The 13652-nt window shown below is 42.3% G+C and overlaps 1 protein-coding gene across 2 annotated transcripts in view; it reads right to left on the reverse strand.

The window, feature by feature from the left end:
* SLC9A9 (solute carrier family 9 member A9) overlaps nucleotides 1-13652 on the reverse strand; it is a 344452-nt gene that overhangs the window by 118525 nt on the left and 212275 nt on the right. For both annotated transcript variants that reach the window (XM_065410670.1, XM_065410671.1), the window contains exons 10-11: nucleotides 11733-11846; nucleotides 10080-10191 (exon numbers count right to left, since the gene is read on the reverse strand). In XM_065410670.1, the coding sequence (XP_065266742.1) occupies nucleotides 10080-10191; nucleotides 11733-11846 (226 nt within the window). The remainder of the gene's footprint in view (nucleotides 1-10079; nucleotides 10192-11732; nucleotides 11847-13652) is intronic.

A 13652-nucleotide genomic window follows, 5' to 3' on the forward strand; every position in this document is an offset into this window, starting at 1 on the left:
TTGTGCTAAGAACAAGCACAAGCAATAAAGACTAATAAGTAGTTTTTAGAGAAAGATTTAAATGCCGGCAATACAAGATGCACAATAAAGGCAGCTTTAAAACTATTATATAGCATAGCACTTGAAATGTTACAATAAATGTAAAATTTATCCACCTATAGTGACTGAATAAATAGCAAAAGATACAAATGGGGGGAAACAGCTAACTTTGAATTAAAAAAAAGCTCCCTAGGGTATAATAAGCAAACAAAAAGGACCTCATAGTATGATACATTAAAAAGCACTATTCGTGGCTGCATAATAGAAATACTTTGAACTCCCCTAATGCTTTCCTTTTATCTTTAATCTTTATTAGTTTTTCAAGAAAAATACAAAAATCAATGGGGAAAATGCAAAAAGAAGATTTAAATGAATACAATTCCTATGAAGGGCACAAAGCACATTGCAAATGTGACGTTGTGCAGTTTACATGGTTTTATAAAAACATAATAATAAGTGAATATAATGTAACTGGGATATGCTTCATGCAAAAGGTCTCTTGTAGGGTATCATTACAAAGCTTATAATCTACTGAGTGTGATCATCCGATTTGTATAAATGTACCACTCTTGTATCTAAAACTAGAAATATAAAATGTAACTCTGAGGGCCTATTGTAATTATGTAAAGTGTGGGCCATTAATAATGGTTTGGAATCTTGATGACTCCCATTGTCTGCAGATGGCTGTTTACCTGTGAGTCTCCCTGTATATGTGTGTGCTGGCAAGTGAGTAATAAAGTCTTGCAGTGACATGTGATCATGTCACCTGAACTGGAATCCATCTTTAACCTGGTGCTTTTCCAGTGAGGGGGGGTGGAAACCCAGAGAGACAAAGGGTTCCCGCCTTATGCAAAAGATATATAAAGGGGTGGAAGAGAACAGAGAGGGAGAGGAGCCATCATGGAGAATCCCCTAGATAACACCTAAGCTGGAACAAAAGCTGTACCAGGGGAAAGAATTGTGCCCAGGCCTGGAAGGTGTCCAGTCTGAAAAAAACTTACTGAAGCATCTCTGAGGGTGAGATTATCTGCATTTAGTTTGATTAGGCATAGATTTGCGCATTTTATTTTATTTTGCTTGTGACTTACTTTGTTCTGTCTGTTACTACTTTGAACCACTTAAATCCTACTGTCTGTATTTAATAAAATCACTTTTTATTTAGTAATTTACTCAGAGTATGTATTAATACCTGGGGGAGCAAACAACTGTGCATATCTCTCTATCAGTGTTATAGAGGGCGAACAATTTATGAGTTTGCCCTGCATAAACTTTATGCAGGGTAAAACGGATTTATCTGGGTTTAGACCCCATTGGGAGTTGGGCATCTGAGTGCTAAAGACAAGCACACTCCTGTGAGCTGGTTTTGGGTAAACTTGCAGCTTTGGGACAAGGGATTCAGACCCTGAGTCTTTGTTAAAGCAGACTGGAGTGTCTGGCTCAGCGAGACGGGGTGCTGGAGTCCTGAGCTGGCAGGGAAAACAGAAGCAGGGGTAGTCTTTGCACATTGGGTGGCAGCTCCCAAGGGGGTTTCTGTGATCCAACCCGTCACAGTGGCGTAGTCGGCAGGATCTGTGCACAGCTGATTGCTTTGAGATACTGGTAGTGATTTTAAGTGAGTTTTAAGTGTGGTGGCTGGAGAACAGACAAAGTGGTTACTGGTTTGTTATTTTCTGTTTGCTTATTTCGGGAAAGGGAAGTAGGAACAGAAAAGGAAGCAAAATAAGTAAGAATGAAGATCAAAAGAAGCTAAAACTACACAAGTTGCAAATTGCCCAGAAAGACTGAACAATGGGCGCTGGGGATGTCTCTGTTAACTAAGAAGCCCCTGAGCTGAGTGATCTCAGTTTCAGTGAACTGCAGATGGGTGTGGCCCAACCTCTGTCTGTGCTAAAGCTGACTGGAGTGTCTAATTTAGCAAGACAGGAGTGGAGGGGTGCCTGTTCTGGCAGGAGGGTGTTCTCTGTGGTATCCCAGCTCATCAAGTGATGGTCTCAAGGGAAAACAAATGGAAATTGATATACAATTTGCCTGGGAAAAGGCTGACCTGGAAAAAGAAAAGGCTGCCCACCAACCTGGACTTAAGAGACAAAGCAATTAAGACCCAGAAGCATGACCTGGCTGTAATGGAGTGGAAGAGGCGCACAGAGACATGTATCCTGGAGCTGGAAGTTGGGGTCCTGGTGACTGCTGCGGTGGGAACAAACCCCAAGGACTCTAGCTGGAAGCAAACCCAACCTGAGTGAAAGGGGGGGGATTTTGCTGGCCAGCGAAAGGTCCCTCATAGCTGGTAGCTGTGAGCCTACAGCTGGATCAGGGTCTCTTTCCCTTTTGGGGGACACAGGAGTGTCTGCCCCATAGGGGAGCCCAAAAACGAATTTTAGGTATACTGCCTCCGCCATGGTCAGTGTCCAAGTCTCTGGCAGTAAGTTCAGGAGGAGGGTGTGACGTTGTGCAGTCTACATGGTTTTATAAAAACATAATAATAAGTGAATATAATGTAACTGGGATATGCTTCATGCAAAAGGTCTCTTGTAGGGTATCATTACAAAGCTTATAATCTACTGAGTGTGATCATCCGATTTGTATAAATGTACCACTCTTGTATCTAAAACTAGAAATATAAAATGTAACTCTGAGGGCCTATTGTAATTATGTAAAGTGTGGGCCATTAATAATGGTTTGGAATCTTGATGACTCCCATTGTCTGCAGATGGCTGTTTACCTGTGAGTCTCCCTGTATATGTGTGTGCTGGCAAGTGAGTAATAAAGTCTTGCAGTGACATGTGATCATGTCACCTGAACTGGAATCCATCTTTAACCTGGTGCTTTTCCAGTGAGGGGGGGTGGAAACCCAGAGAGACAAAGGGTTCCCGCCTTATGCAAAAGATATATAAAGGGGTGGAAGAGAACAGAGAGGGAGAGGAGCCATCATGGAGAATCCCCTAGATAACACCTAAGCTGGAACAAAAGCTGTACCAGGGGAAAGAATTGTGCCCAGGCCTGGAAGGTGTCCAGTCTGAAAAAAACTTACTGAAGCATCTCTGAGGGTGAGATTATCTGCATTTAGTTTGATTAGGCATAGATTTGTGCATTTTATTTTATTTTGCTTGTGACTTACTTTGTTCTGTCTGTTACTACTTTGAACCACTTAAATCCTACTGTCTGTATTTAATAAAATCACTTTTTATTTAGTAATTTACTCAGAGTATGTATTAATACCTGGGGGAGCAAACAACTGTGCATATCTCTCTATCAGTGTTATAGAGGGCGAACAATTTATGAGTTTGCCCTGCATAAACTTTATGCAGGGTAAAACGGATTTATCTGGGTTTAGACCCCATTGGGAGTTGGGCATCTGAGTGCTAAAGACAAGCACACTCCTGTGAGCTGGTTTTGGGTAAACTTGCAGCTTTGGGACAAGGGATTCAGACCCTGAGTCTTTGTTAAAGCAGACTGGAGTGTCTGGCTCAGCGAGACGGGGTGCTGGAGTCCTGAGCTGGCAGGGAAAACAGAAGCAGGGGTAGTCTTTGCACATTGGGTGGCAGCTCCCAAGGGGGTTTCTGTGATCCAACCCGTCACAGCAAATATTAACAAATTAAGCCTCACATCAATCATCTTGCAAGGTAGGTAAGGTTTATATGGGGAACATTTCACCCACTGCAGAAATGTAATTATCTTTGGAGTAAAACATGGCAGCCGTTTAACAGCGCACAGCAACAGTGTGCAACATTGTGTACAGCAAATGAAGGATTCTGTATCAAATCAAAAGCAGAAGCATCACATGTACAAGCAAAATGGAATAATCTCAATTGAAATTTGTCAGTGACACCAGATTTAACATCTCTGGCTCTTGGGAGTGCTTGTTTTTACTTTTTATCTACCCTATACACCATATTTGGGTGTTGGTTTATTATTGACTCACTGGGAAGAGTGTCACCAATTGAACACTAACACAAAAGACCTCATGTAAAATGAGGGAAGTGTTAGTGCTGATCTTCATAGCCCTAGTGCCACAGCATATGGAATATTATATGCAGATCTGGTTCCCTTAGTCTAGGAGAGGGATGGAGGAAGGGAGGGAAGAGTGAGCTCCTTCTGGCGCGGGGGGTGGGAAGAAGGAGGAAGGGAAGAGCTAGCTCCTGCTGGACCTGGGGCAGGGAGGCACAGAACGTGTCCCCCCAAAAGGGGTCAACGTTAAATTTCTGCACATGCCCCTGGTGGGCCCAATTGGTAATTTAGGAAGTCTATGCAGGAGAAGGAGAAATGGGAAACCTGAGATGCTCCAAAGCTTTGCAGAACAAGGAGTGTTTGTGTGTGTGTGCGTGCACGTGAATGTGTGCACACGAGAAAGAGAGAGAGCATGTGAGAAAGATGAATCTATGGTATATATGTGGAAAGTGGGGTCTGACTTACAGTAGAAAAGTGAACAAAGAAGGTGCAGTACAGTGGGATTTTCAGTACATGTACTATGGGGAAATGGGGTAGACTAGGGCATTTTCCCTCTTAGTGGATAGGGGAAAGTTGTTGTTTCTGGTCTGTGTATGGAAAACAAGATGTGATATGTTATGGTTGTGTGATGGGGTGTTCACCCCACACTAGCATTGAAAGGGTCAATGAGGCTCAGAAGGGATTAATTAATCAGTTAGACCACACCTGGAGGAGAATTAGGCTTGATAAGCAATCCCTGATTAAGGATGGAGCCCAGCTGAGCAGAAGCAGGCCCAGCTCACATAAAGCCATGCAGCAAGGGCAGAAGGAGGCTGCAGTCACTCACTGGGCTTAGAGAGGGAAAAAGAGAAAACCCAGAGGGAAAGTTGATGCTCTGTGAGCCTGGCCCTGAGGGACGGGCATACCCAGAGAGATGGTGGAGTAGGAAACAGCTCAGGGAAATAACAACAAGGCTTGGGACAGTGCAGACTTGGCCATGGATTCAAGGGTCCCTGAACTAGAATCTGGAGTAGTGGGCAGGGCTGTGTTCCTCCCGCCACTGGGAAAGTGGCAGTCTTAGCAGTAAACTAGAAGACTGCCTGAGATAGTTTGTATGGAGAAACTTTGATACTCCAGAAAGGGAAAACTATAATGACCTGGATGGAGGGCTACACCATGAAGAAGGAGCAGCCAAGTCCAGAGAGAGAAAGAAGTATGCAAAGGGCAAACAACAGTAAGAGGAGGCTGGTCGAGAGCTAATCCTCAGGTGAGCCACAAAGAAGTGCCTGCCCCCAGCAGTGAGTAGAGAACCTTGTGACAGGTCCTCTGATCAAGGAGCATAGATGGGATCGAGGAGGGTCAAATAGCTAGTCTGGATATGAAGGGTAAGATGCTTAGCATAATGAATGGGTGGGTGAGCAGGAGGATAGTCTATGATTGGGTCTATGAGCTGTATGCAGCACATGCATGATGCTTTGTGGGAATTTGTAGCCCACATCGGTTACGATCTCAGGGGAGTGGTTTAAGAGGGATTTAAGGCTAGATAGGGATACAGGAATAGAGTTAAAGATGTTTATATAAAGTGGCATATCTGACCTGTACACATTTAGTTCAGAGATTTCATGAGCTGTGAGTATAGCAACCTTAAATATTGCAATGTTTTTTGCTGTTAAATTTTATTGAGTCTGTAATCAAGTTGTAAAAATTATGACTGATTAGCATGTGGCTCCTGGCCATGTCAGGCAACACAGTTTATGTGGTCACAGAAGAAGGAACGAGAGGTCAGAGAAGTAGGAAGAAAAACCGAACTTTGTCTACCTGAGAAAATTTAGGGTGAGACTTTTGAAAGCACTCACGGTTGGCCTCACTTTGCTCCTACTGAAGTCAAAGGTAAATCCCTCATTGACACCAGTGAGCAATTAGGCCAATACTAAGCCCTTTGAAAATTCCAGGGTCAACCTTTGATAACAATGATAATCTCAGCAATGGATGATGGTTTAACTCCATGAGTAGGCAGGAGCAGAGTGTGTTCAGTACTGCTTCAGAAACTCTGGTGGAACCTTGCTCATAACCTGTTTCAGTCCACAAACAGCTTGTGTACTAACTCCTAGGGCAGGGGTGGGCAAACTATGGCCCGCGGGCCGGATCCGGCCCATCAGGGCTTTGGATCCAGCCCGTGGGATTGCCACCCCTGTGGTGTCGCGGGCTCTGTGCTGCTCCCGGAAGTGGCTGGCACCACGTCCCTGTGGCACTGCCCCCCACAACTCCCCTTGGCCGGGAACGGGGAACCACGGCCAATGGGAGCTTTGGGGGAGGTATCCACAGGTGATGGCAGCACGTGGAGCCCTCTGCCACCCTCCCCTCCCCCAAGGGCCGCAGGGACGTGGTGCCGGCCTCTTCTGGGAGTGGCCCCGGTGCGCGCTGCTGCCACCCTGGAGCCGCTCCAGGTAAGCGGTGCTGGGCTGGAGCCCACACTCTGAACCCCTCCTGCACCCAACCCCCTGCCCTGAGCCCCTCCCGCACTCCTCCCTGCACCCCTACACTGAGCCCCCCCTGCACTCTGCACCCCAACCCCCTTCCCTGAGCCCCCTTGTACACCTTGTACCCCTCTTCTGCCCCAACCCTTTGCCCTGAGCCCGTTCCTGCACACTGCACTCCCTCCCGCACTCCAACCCCCTGCCCCAGCCCTACATTCATGGCCCTGCATGCAATTTCCCCACCCAGATGTGGCCCTCAGGCCAAAAAGTTTGCCCACCCCTGTCCTAGGGAGAAGTCAGTGATGGGACTAAAAGTCCTCTCCTGTAATAGCTGCAATTCTTGAGCAATTCTTGTTTAGTTAAGGACAACAGCTTTTCTATTTTATTCCTACTATTTGAGCTACTTTGGTTTGCTTCTCGAGAAGTCTAATTAGCACTTATGGCTGCTCTGCCTGAGGAATGAAAGCTTCTTTGTCTATCAGTTAGGAGCCAGTCAGAGTTGCAGTGAGTTATTTGTTCTGTACCTTGGTGGAAGCTTTCACAGCTGTGTGTATTGTCTGCACTCTATAAACAAATCTTCTCTTCAAGCAACTTCCATTTAGAAAACACTTCAGCAATTCAAATGATTAAGGCCATGTCTACACTAGCACTTATGTTGGCAAAACGTTTACTAAGACACCTCTCTTTTTGTAAGAAGAGGCTTAATACTTGATAGTCAGAATTAAACTATTTTAGAAACACACACACAGTTTATTGAAAGAAGGATCTTTCTCAGCTCCCTTCTAAGTGGTTTTACTTCTCACAGCTCAAACATTCAATGTGGTGTATCATCCCCTCCCTGTGATAAAGCTCAGTGGAAGGAACTCTCCAAGGAACTCTTTGCAGAGAGCCTCCCACTGGCTAAATCACAGATTGGGAAAAACAGGAAAGCACAGCTAGAGATGAATAGAGATCTTGGAAAAAGACAGGCGGTTACAACTGGGTCACTTCCTACCACTGTTTTCCTTCCTCAGTTTCTGGTCCCAGACAAGGGAAAAGAAAAATAAAACAAACTGTCAACCCCAACCGGGCTCAGCATATAGTCCTATTTCCTCAGAAAGGCTTCTCCTGCCCATCTGTCAGGAACCTTCAGGGTAGGTCTGTCCTCCTTCTCAGCCTCTCCCTTCTCAGCTGGGTTGCTCCCTTTTCAACTCTGCCCAGTTGGAAAATGCTCTGCAGGACCGGAGGGCAGGGCTAGCTGGACCCAGTACTGTTCTTTAATCTCTTCCAGCCCAGTGTGGGGTTTCTATACTCCATTATAGGCCATGATAAACTCTGGATGAACTTGGTGGTAAGTGTAAAAAAAAATAAAATAAATAAATAAATAAAAAACGGTCTCCAGTATCTACTCTTTGGTTTATGAGGCTTTGCAGAATTCATTACAGTTCCTCTCATGAGCTCCTTGAGTTTAATTAAGAAGAGATGACACTGCCAAAAATTAAGTTTAGTTCTATACACCATTGATTGCAATCACTGGAGAAGGTCTGAAGACCTTTTAGCTAGAAAATGCATCTGTACCTTCTGAGGCCAAACTCTACCCTGGTTTACTCAACTTAGAAATGTGCTTGCCTTTCTTGAAATCATCATTTTCTCTGTATACAGCTGTACTCAGTATATATTGTTTATTCTGTATGTGAAGACGCTAGGTGACTGTGGGCTATAGTTGTTAACACATATCAGAGGTACAATTATATTGGAAACCCGAATGCCTTGAGAGTGTTGTGATGCATGAAGCTTAAGGCAGTGTGAGAAGCATGAGAGAAGTGCAGTTAATCAGTGTTACTGCCCTACTTGCAGAATGTCATTTGCTTTTATGAAAATATTTTTATCTTAATGAAATAAAATATTTTAGTGTAAAGAATTCACATTCTGATTGTTTTTGAAATAAAGTACTGCATATATTGGGAGCTTTAAATATTGGCATTTTCAGTTCTCTGCTGACAGGTATTAGTTGAAACGTGAAACCGAATGCACAAGTGAGAGTTCTCACTCTTAATTGTTGGCTGCAGATGACCTTTCCACTTCTGGTTCTGTGGAATGTGAGACTGGATTGGACAAAATAAGAAAAGTGAAAGATGAAGAAAAAGTTAGTATTCTAAAATCCTTCAATCCATACTCTGCTTTCAAAGAAAAATCAAGGGGAAAATGGGATCCAAAAGCCAGAAGTAGAAATTTACAAGAGCCAAGAGAATACATGGGTCAGGAGATTGGTAATTAACCAGAGATGGAGACTTTCATCTCTATAGTGCTGAAATGAATCCAGCTCAGAATGCTAGCTAACAGAAACAGTCACCATATAATTGCCACATAGCTGTCTATTTGAAATGAACAGGTCTGAAATCCAGATCCTAAGTGTCTACATCACAACCTACCCCTCCCCCCACATCCACCTGGCATTAATTGGCAATATCATTGGTAATTTTAGTGAAGAGGATGAATGGACATGGAAATGAACTAACATTGCTCCCCTAAAGGCGTGGTTCTTTCAAGTCAGAAATGAGACCGATTGATGGAGAAGTATGGGGAAGTGTGCATTGTAGCTACTTCTGCTCTATCTGTTTTGTGGATAAATAGAACACTTCATATCCAGGGCTGACCAAGAAAAATTCATGCAATAAAATTTATATGAGAAAAAGGAAGACAGTGGCTCTGACTTCCTCCCTGCTTTGGAAGAACGCTTCAGAAATTTGCCTGGGGTATGGTTCCACTCTGGAAAGCAACTTTGCAAAAATGGCTCTGTGGGTTCCATATTCATCTCTCTCAATGGTCAAATGAGCTCATTTAAAAGTGGAAAATGTTTTTTTTCCCCCCCTAACTGCCAATCCTACAAACTTTCCCTGGAATCCAAGAGTCAAGCTGCGATATTTCTGCCTCATGTAGGTCTGGGAATAAAGAGATTGCAGTTGAGATTTAACAAATCTGTGGATGATGCACAAATCAGAATAGAATTCAGCACCCTCTCCAGAGCTGCTTTGGTTCTGCAGTACTAACAGGAGTTAAAATCAATACAACTTTAGTTTAGTAAGCAAAGCAATCAGATATCAGACTGAATCCATAGAAGGAGCAGGCCTATTGAATAAAAAGCTGTTATTTTCACATAGTCACTTTTCAGAGTAAAAATGATCTTTAAGTTAGGGAGAGTTGTGGGAGGCCACATGATTGGTGAGTGGGTATCTATGAAGAATACCAACCACCCTCAGAAAGCTACAGTACGAGAAATTAATTTCCTTGTGTGTAACATAAGCATGCTACCAGGAGTAGTTTTGGTGCCTAATACTGGAATAAAATATTCCCAAAATAGGAAAGGATGTTGCGAGATGGGGATGGACAATGAGTTTTGAGATGGGCAACCTAAGCAATGGGTTTCCGACTTTATTCTGATTTATAGATAACTAAAGTCATTAATACACATTTACACACAAGCACCTAAATGATCTTGGAACTATCCAAAGTCTGTCCATTGACTTCAATGGGCTTTGGATCAGCCTGCACGTGCATATCTAGACCTTTTGTCTCCTTGCCAGAAAATAACTTTCTCTGTTTTTATTCTATGTCAGGTGTTAGAAAATGTAGATACAAAAGTACAGTGACACTTACCTGAAAACATCATCATGTGTTGAAAGTTCCTGGGAATCTTTTGTTTTCGACCCAAATTCAGAATGAAAGAAAGTGGGTATATGTTACATGCTCTTGCTATGAAAATTGCCACCTATAATGTTAAATGTGAGATGCTGAGGAAAATGGCGGGGGAGAAACAGGAAAACTGAACTAACAAACTTTCTCCAGGTGAATATCTTGAACATGAAGTTAGAATAAACACAATATTAAATGTCTGAGCATAATTTCAGATTTGAGATATCCAGCCACATTTTCATTATGGACCCATGGAGGGGCAGAGTTTAGCTCTCTCCAAAGATCTTAGTTTTGAGCTCCTTATCCTGTACATCACTTCACTCACTGTGCATTGACTCATCACATATGACTACATCTTCAGCCCTTCAGTAAAATGCACACCATAAATTATTCCAACGGAAATGGCATTATCTCCTTCAACGGCAATTTAGGAAGGATAGATGTACTTTTGGACATGATTACGCTCTTATTTCCTCAGAATTCATGTGGGCTATATCTTTACCTTTACCTCTTTCCTTTTTTTTTTTTCTTTTGTAGACTTTAGAAAGGGATTTTTATATTATCCCTCTGTGTTTTTTGAATAGATATTTTAGAAAAATCAGGACAAAAAAATCATAACTAATTATATATGGAAACCTTGCTATAAGGAGGTTCCTTCCTACCCTCACCTTGTGAATCCTAGGGCTCAATTATGTCTGTAAGAGCCTGAGACATGCTGTGATGAAAGAGGAGGTGATGCACCTGAGTGTCTGGAAGCATTATGCCTGCAGAGTCCAGGAGCAGGCACAGTGCCAGTGGGGGCTTGGGAGAGCACACACATCAACAGCAGTTACTACACTTGTAGATCACATAGCCCCTGTACGTCAATCTACCATAGCCTTGCACCAGCTTGTTGGCCCACAACAAGAGGGCATCATTGGTCATAGTCCCTTTGCTGCTGTCAGCTGTAGCAGTCCTCCATTGCTTAGGTTAGGGGCAGTCATATTATACTTGCCTCTGTGTAGTTATGGGGGTACCAGGCTCCTTGAGGCCTTTCTGCCCTCTAAAATAACCTGTACTAGGGGAGCCATAATTTGGCTTTTAATATCAGTTTGGAAGTTACATATAAAAGTGAATGCAACCAAGCAAGCAGTAAAGTCCCTGCTTGTGAAGTTATTGCAATTCATCAAAAAGTGACAAGCAAAGGGCTTTTGTTCGGGGGGAGGGGAGAGGCGGAAAGGAGTCATTGTGTGGCGTTCCAGACTGGTACCTGGCACTGAGAAAACATGAAAGAACTAAGGGCAAAACCTCCATGTCATGGCCTATATGACATCAACATCAGTGGTAGTTCCATGTATGTAAAAAGAATATAAGAAATGAGAGATTTGCCTTAATCTTTGCACATTGTAACAGGTCTGCAAAATGTTACAGTGCATGCCAACAAATCATCTCCTTAGGTCTGTTAAGAGAGTTACTGAAATGTACATATTAAAACAAAGCCAATTGCCTGCCTTCCTCTTCAATTTGAACCCTACAAAGCATTTATTTTTACCATTTAAAAAAGACTTTTGTTTACTTTATTTTAATTTTTTTTCAACCAAAACAGTCATTTTTGAAGATACTAAAAGCAAAGGATACAAATGCCCCAAATATAAAGAGAGCATTAAATATATGATTTTGGAATGTGAATAGTGCAAGCCCCATGTAACAGAAGATGACATTCTCGGCCAAGAAATTCATGAACTCGAACAACTGAAACAAAGAGAAACAAAAACCATTATTATGTCTCGTCTGTAACTGGCTGGTGTTTGTTACAGAGTCTACATTAACTTGGAAAACAGGCACATTAGATTACAGGGACACTGACAACTTGAAATCCAGTCTTTCTGAAGAGTTTCACTAAACTATAAAAATAGTTTGTTATTACACTATTTGCTGAGTTTCCGTGGCAATGGTTGTAGTTTTACAATGACCTTTTCTTGTATTTTTACATGTTTTCCTCCCCTTCATTGGCATATGAAAGTCCCATGCAAACAAGGGAAAACTAGCTAACTAAAGTGTCAGTCCAACTCCACTGAAGGCAACGGAAGCACCACACTTCATTTTACACTGGCTTCAATGGGAACTGAATTGGGCCCTTGACTATTCAAGTGAATACAGTGAAACTGACTATGCATAAAGTGCAGTCAAATGTGTGCATGCGCGCGCACACACACACACACACACACACCCCTTTCCCCCTAATCTCGTTCAGTTATAGCAATCATAGGCATTATTTGTGGCAATAAAATTTCAGGCAGAAGTGTGATTTTTAAGATGATGAACTAAAAAAAAAGAAAAGATTATCTATGATAAAACCTCAAGAGTCTTGTAAATTGGACCATTTGGACACAGCGGTCAAATTCTCATTTCAAACAAATCTATTTAAGGAATCATTTAAACATGTTACATAAGAATGGCAAATAATTTCATTGTTAGAACAGGGTTTCTTCTGTGAAACAGACCAATAAATCTATTTGTCTTGAGGGGATGGTCCTGATAGCATCAGGAGACAATTAGCTTTAAAGGGAAAATATAAAACATAAATCTTCAGTCTGCTTCCATACCTGGAGAAACTATAGACAGTGTCCCCAAAGCAACAACAGAGTACAGAAGCAGAGAACTTTACATGCCCGTCTTCTTCAGTGCAGAAACCTATTGAGGCCAGTGGGACTCAGTGTGGGCTTGGGAGTCAGTGCTAGCAAATCCAATGCAGAATCAGGGCCTAAATTTGTAAATTCTGTGTACAAACATATATAAATCCACTCTACTAGGATTGTTACTATGGAGACATTACTCTTTACAACCTCATTGGGATTTATGTATGTTTTGTAATATGTTTGGGGGGCTAAAAATAAATATCAACTACCCAGTCAGTGAGGACTAACAAAGGCAAAACAATTTAAAACAAATATTGGAGGTAAAGACACATATAAATGCAGTGCCATGATGCAAGATAGTTTTGCATGCAGTGGCAGTGCCATCAATTATATTGAGCACACATACTGTGTTCCATATTCAGTGCTGCATCATTCAAGCAAATATTGTCACACCCATATAATAGAAAGCACATCTTGTAATATGACAATGAGAAACCTCTGTGTTTTGGTCAGAATGAATTTCAATAGCAAAAAACTGGAGATGGGGCCAAATCCAAACTGTGAGTCCAAACAACCCCAGGCACTGGAACAGTTTGGATCCAAAGCAAAACTCTATGGCCCAGACCCATCACTTTTATTTACCTTTATTCTTTCATTTCTCTGTTCTGTACTTCATTTTCCCTCATATTTTATTTATGAACTTCATCACAGGATTCATATTCTGAAATTTAGCTTAGCTGTTGGGGTGAGAGGAGGGCAGCCTTGTGTTTCAATGCAATGATACTTTCACTCCCTGTTTGCTAAAAGCCACTCAGAGTTTAAAGATAAATTATCAATTATTGCTGTATTGGACAAACATAATTTCTGAAGTTAAATTAACCTTTATGTGGTAACCAAATTCCCATCAGCCACTCCATTG

The sequence above is a fragment of the Emys orbicularis genome, chromosome 9 (genome assembly GCF_028017835.1).
Source record: "Emys orbicularis isolate rEmyOrb1 chromosome 9, rEmyOrb1.hap1, whole genome shotgun sequence".
In the NCBI taxonomy this organism is placed as follows: Eukaryota; Metazoa; Chordata; order Testudines; family Emydidae; genus Emys; species Emys orbicularis.